The sequence below is a fragment of the Cheilinus undulatus genome, linkage group 10 (genome assembly GCF_018320785.1).
Source record: "Cheilinus undulatus linkage group 10, ASM1832078v1, whole genome shotgun sequence".
Lineage (NCBI taxonomy): Eukaryota > Metazoa > Chordata > Actinopteri > Labriformes > Labridae > Cheilinus > Cheilinus undulatus.
The window spans coordinates 21968520-21975011 of record NC_054874.1 but is presented as its reverse complement, the minus strand read 5'-3'; the positions used below and the strand labels follow the sequence as shown (position 1 = coordinate 21975011).

Below are 6492 nucleotides of genomic sequence, written 5' to 3'. Positions count from 1 at the left end.
GAGCTTCTTTCTTTAGCCACCTTGAAAAATGATAAAACAAACAAACAAATGGCCACAGGCGTGTAAATACATTAGACTACAATGCTCCAGAAAAATAAGACATTATGATAAAACTGGCATTTCAGCCACTGAATAAGGAGATTCAGTTTATAATTAGTTTGATGAAATGTCTACCACACAAATCAGTACATTCAAACATTTCTCTGTTGGTGTACTCACTGTTCTCCTTTGACAATTTGTTCTTTCCTTTTCAGTGTTGTCCTCCTGCAAATATACTCTCTCATTTTCATGCAGGCATCAGCTGTGTACATCACCTGGTTACATATATCTAGTGGCACTGCTCCACTCCCTCCTTGTTTGGCTTTTCCTTCCAATATTTCCTCAATCCCATTCTTCATTCTTTTGGCCTAAAACGACATCTTCATGTTATCAGCCTCACATGACATCATCAGCTATCACCACCACCACTGACTGGACTCCATGGGGGATAGATGCTGCTGCCGATGCCAGACACCCACACGGTTTCAATGTAAAGATCAAAAGCCAAAGATTAGTGATTATTCAGTATCACACCTGTGTAAAACAAATGTTTAGTTCAGTTCAAGATGCTTTATTGGCATGAATGGTAACAACCACACTTGACAATTAGAGGTCAGAAACAACTGAGAGTCAATTTATGAATAGTTAATCCAACACCCCTGCCTCTTTCATCTGTAAATATGAGAAGCTAAAAACAGAGAAGAAGCTTTTAGGCAGAAAAAAGCAGTTTTTACAAGCACAAGCGTTATAACTCAGCAGAAAAGTTTGTTTTTTTCTCTTTTGCTAAAAGGCTGAGGGGAATCTACTGGTGTTTTTTTTTAATCATAACTAAGAATAATGATAGACTGAAATCTAAATATATACGTTTTATAATAAAGGTTATATACAGTGCATTGAGAAAGTATTCAGACCCCCTTCACTTTTTAATGTTTTTCTTATGTTGCAGCCCGATGCCACAATCGTTTAAATTCAATTTTCTCTCATTATTCTACACTCTGTACCCACAAATGACAAAGTGAGAACAGAATTTTAGATTTTTATTTTATTATTTTTTGCTAATTTTACAAAAATAAAAAATAAACCCTAAAAGATCACACTGGCATAAGTATTCAGAAACTTTACCCAGGACTTACTTGAAGCACCTTTGGCAGCAATTACTGCCTCAAGCCTTCTCTGGATAATGCAGCAAGCTTTGTACACCTGGATTGAGGGATTTTCTGCCATTCTTCTTGGCAAATCTCTAGCTCAGTCAGATTGGATGGGTATTATCAGTGGATAGTGATTTTCAGGTCTCTCCAGAGATGTTTGATAGGGTTCAAGTCAAGGCTCAGGCTGGGCCACTCTAGGACATTCACAGAACTGTGTGCTTCAGTTCAGTGTCATATTGGAAGGTGATCCTTCAGACCAGTCTGAGGTCCTGAGCGCTGCAGAGCAGGTTTTCATTGAGGATATCGCTTTACTTTTCTCCATTAAGATTTCCCTCGACCCTGACAGGTCTCCCAGTCCATGCTACTGAAAAGCCCCCACAGCATGATGCTGCCGCCACCATGCTTCACTATTGGGATGGTACTGGGTAGGTGATGGGTGGTGCTTGGTTTCCTCCAGACATAATTTTAGAATTGAGGCCAAACAATTCTAGGTACTGAGGTACTGAGTTTAGATTAATTAGAATAAAAAATGATCTTTTGTAGAAACACAAAAAAATCCCAAAAGGTAAAGTTGGTCTGAATACTTTCTGAATGCATCGTGTTTAGGTTTAAAGTTGTAGCTTAGTCTTTTTAGGGCAAAAATTTAACATTTTAATGATTTATTTTATGTCACATTATACTAAATACAAGCTGATCTTCCTCAAGTGTCATAATTTCAGTTTTTTTTCTGCCCAGGTCCCTCTGCAAGCTGTAATACAAGACTCTACAAAACCTGAAAATAGTCAATTTAATGTCAGAACAAATCGAGATTTTCTTACTTCATGCTCAGCTGGGGCCCATATTGTTTTACATTATTCATGCTGCAGTTGCATGAAATTCAACCCCTTTTCTATAAGATAGAATCTAACCTGGGAGTAGCTTCAGCACACGAACAGGAAATAAAGAGAAGACAGGAGGCAGGGAAATTGTCTCTAATGGAATGATGAGTGAGATGAATAAGAAACAGGGTTTATAGCACATATGGGAAGAGACTCATCCCCAAGCAAGGTTCAGGGAAAGACTACTACTGTTATCCACCAGATAAAATCACATTTATCTATGAAACACATTTAAATAATCCAGATTGTCACCATTTTTAGAGTTGTGTGTGCCTCGATATAAAGGTCACACAATCCACAAAATAGCACAAAGTTTTGTATAATGTAAGCAGCATGAGAGGAAAGAGATCAGTGGGATGCTCAGTGTATTTCCAAATCCCCACTGTTTGAATCCCACTCATTCCCCCATGGCTGCTTAGCAACCCCTCTCCAGTACAATATACTCTGAATTAACAGGGTAAAAGCGTGACCGCTGCCTCCTCAAAACCACGAGTCAAGGGTGCTCTCCCATCATCAACGCCTTCTCTCTACACCGCAGCAATAAAGGCTTCTGATTTTTGTGCAGCACGGCTTCAAACAACACAGAAAACAAAGAAAAGCAAACAGGAGATAGAAAACAGTGTGAAACACAGATTAGCTGCTCGGGCTCCAAGTGATGTGGGCAGTGGAGATAAGGGACCTGACACCTCATATAAAAAACAAACAGGTTCATATAGTCTCTCAGATCCACCTTTAAATGCCTAATACCCACACATATTCTCTGGTACATACATCACTAGCTTCTGACCTACATACAACAGCATTTATTCAGAAGATGACATGCATTGTTAAGTCCAAATTTCTGCCTTACACCTCACATCATCCAAACTGGATTTTCCATCCTCCAGTTTTTGGCTCCTCTGTGGAGTGTACTGATGGCTCTATGACAAATTCACTGAGCAGGCCCTGAGCAATAACACACCAGTCCCAAACCTCTGTCCCCCTGCTGCTATAATCCAGAATGAAATGACTCAGTAATGAGTCCATAGGTTTTGATTGACCCCCTTACTTTTTTAAATTCACAAAACAGATCAAAATCATCCAGGTAAAACTCATTTTTATCATGGAACCTGAATAGTATGATCCCTCAGTATCAGAGTAAGTCAAATTAAAAGCATTCTTTTACCCTTTAAAGTCTACTTTTTCAGTTTTTTTCAAAAGGAGGGAAGTCAAGCAGCTGGGACTGAGATCTGTCCATGGTGCTGAATCGAGCCTTCACTCGGTCAAATCGATGAGGAAGGGATCAATTTTCATATTCAGTCACTGTGTTCCAGCTGAAAGATGTGATACATCTCTTGAGGCTTGATGAGTTTATTTCAGGTAGTGTTTGAGCCTTCGCTGGCATCTGGACGGACAGATAGTTAAACGCATTGAGTCGCCGTTCACGTGGAGTTGTCACTGCCGATGATTCTCTGAGCAAGTCTCTGCGTGGATGGGACCTAACCCCTCACCCTTCTCTCGGGATAAGCGCGTCAGCTAAAAGCGTTAAATGTAAATGCGAAAGCCTCTGTGAAGACTCAGAAGAAGGGATTAAAATCCGCAAACGCTGTGGTGTTTAAAAGCTGAATCCTCTCAGCCAGCTGCACAGCAGCGCCCGTGGCTAAATCAGAAATTCATGAAAAACTGCACAGATGCAGCCACATGAGCCCGCTTCATGACGATCGTCTGCAAATGTAATTTTCCTTTAAGATGATGTAAGACACTACTTCATGGGACCACTTTCTCCCCCCTCTCTCTCTTTCTCTCTCTCTCTCTCTTTCGCAGCCTGGAGCAACATTATCTTAAAGCTTCTGCCGGACCAAACGTTTCCGCACTCAGCAATTTGGAGAGATGGGTGCGCACCGGAGTCCCGCGTCCTTCCTCCTCTCTGAGAGCGACCTCGGAGCAGGTTTCAGCATCCCAGTTGTCACGGGGGACTCTCAGTAGCAGGACAACGGGATGCACGCACGTTTTTTGAAATTTATCTTAGAGATTTGAAGTTGCAGCCAGACGCAAGACGGCGAGTCTTTCCAAAGAGAACTGTTGTACTTTATTTAAAATGGAAAATGTCTGACTAAAGCGCGGATTACATCTCAGAAGTCACACTAATGACCCCTTGCTGTGGATGTGTGTAACATGATGCGCTCTCTGGTTATGATTGATTTTGCTCAAAAAGGATGCACACCGGGGAGGCACATTTACGCATGGGGTTAAAGGCTCTGTTGAAGGCGCACCTTGGAATAGTTTGTCATGAGACTCTGGATGCGAGAGCTGCAGCTTGAATCAGGACTATGCTTCGGGTCTGAGTGCATGAGCGCCATGCAGCTACAACCCACACCCTGAACTTCTGGGATTTTTTTTTTACGCTCCTAGACGAGAGTTAGATTTCGTGCACGATTTTGGGTGGAAAATGGCACTGAGTGAAAACTGCAAAACGCAACCTGCAAAAGAGCAAAGCTTAGTGCAAAGCCCTCCATCGGATGTGGTTGAGCTTAACGTGGGTGGACAGGTGTATTATACTCGTATTGCCACCTTGACAAGCTTTCCAAATTCCTTACTTGGGAAGCTTTTCTCAAACAAAAAGGGGTCTTCAAATGACCTGTCCCGGGACCTTAGAGGACGTTATTTTATTGACAGAGACGGCTTTCTGTTCCGGTATGTTTTGGATTACCTTAGAGACAAGCAAGTCGTCCTGCCTGATCACTTCCCCGAGAGAGGAAGGTTGAAACGAGAGGCGGAATACTTCCAGCTGCCAGATTTGGCCAAACTTTTGTCGTCCGAGGACTCTAAACTCCTCCCAGACGACTTATACTACAGTGATTATGATGATGTATCGCAGGGCAGCGACCAGAGGTTCTACCCCCCTTACTCTCTGGACAGGCGGTACGGCTACATCACGGTCGCCTTTAAAGGCGTTTGCGCCGGAGGAGGCAGAGAAAGTCAGATTGATGGCAAGACCAAAAAGTTGCCGAGGATCTTCATCAGCAGCAGGATCGGCTTGGCGAAAGAGGTGTTTGGAGACGCCCTGAATGAGAACAGGGACTTGGACAGACCGCCTGACCGTTACACCTGCAGGTTTTACCTCAAGTTCAGGCACCTGGAGAGGGCTTTTGACATGCTGTCTGAGAGCGGCTTTCACATTGTGGCCTGCAACTCGTCCCTGACTGCGTCCTCCATCGGCCATTACGCGGATGACAGGGTCTGGTCCAATTACGCACAGTACATCTTCTACCGTAAGTGAAGAACTAATCTGCGCTTTAAGGAAATATGTGAAGACAGGTGATGCCTTCAGCCTGTAGAGGCTATTAGAGTGCAAACAGCTGTTCATGTAAACTAAATAGTTGCCCCTCCCTCGCTAAATAGAGCCAAATCCAGGCTTTAAGCACATTTATTCGTGCGTAAATGCTTTTAAAAAGTTTATCCTCGTCTAGCTCTCTGAAAGAAACCCCCTTAATTGGCTCTAATAGTCCGGATACAGAGGCATTCGGCAGGAAGTGATGTGTGTTGGCTCACACCACCAGGAGGCACGGTCGGGTTACTTGAATCTCTGCATCCCTTGCAGTGGCTGACGTTAAACTTCTGTTTCGGATCCGAGATAAGAAGCAAACTTGCCCACAGGCCCCAGGCGAGTTGAGTCACAAATGCTGCTACACTTCAAGTACACATGCGTCACGTGGGCACACGGGCTACTGCTCAGATTGTGATGTCTTATGAATAATATAGCACCAGTGGGCAGCAAAAATTCACATGAATGCTGCTACATATTCTTGGACAAAGTTTGTTCAGCAGGAAATGCCTTAATTAGCAGCAAATATGGCTCACTCTAGTCTTTGCAGAAGGAGGAACAGGACCATATGGCCTATTAAAAAGCACTTTGTTCATTATTGTGAGTGGCCCCCTTTAGAGCAGGAGAAGAAAACCCAGTTGGAGGGTCAAGGTTGGAGGTGCAGAAAGAAGACATGACATATGGTTTGCTAATGATAACCAATATTGCTGTTAATTCAGGCTAATTATAACGGAGGGGGGGGGGGTCTGCTTCGACCCCCATGAACATCCAGCCAGGTAGGATTTTCCTGAGTCATTCAATCCAGCATATAGTAAAGGTGTTACCCCTTTTCCCCATAAACAGAGACCGCCTGAGGACAAAGACTTAGGACAGGAGAGGTAGGAGAGAAGAGACTGGGAAGTTTCTGCAATATGTAAAGCTAAAGAAAAAGATGCAGAGTAAGAAAAACAGAGAGGAGAGGAACAGGAAAGGGGAGGGGGGTTAAGGAAACAAGCTGAAGAAGAAAAAGAAAAGGGAGGCGAGCAGATGGAGGAGAGAGCGGTGGAGCAGGAGGGACGAGGGAGTAAAAGTTGCATGAGACCTGGCCATGGGGAGAAAGAAGTGAGGCAGAAAGAGGGAGGGA

The 6492-nt window shown here is 43.5% G+C and overlaps 1 protein-coding gene across 1 annotated transcript; it reads left to right on the top strand.

The window, feature by feature from the left end:
• The first annotated feature begins 4493 nt into the window (after window positions 1-4493).
• On the top strand, window positions 4494-5324 carry kctd16a (potassium channel tetramerization domain containing 16a). The gene has a single exon (XM_041798035.1). It carries the CDS (start codon window positions 4494-4496, stop codon window positions 5322-5324), a length of 831 nt encoding a protein of 276 aa, XP_041653969.1.
• The last annotated feature ends 1168 nt before the right edge of the window (window positions 5325-6492 follow it).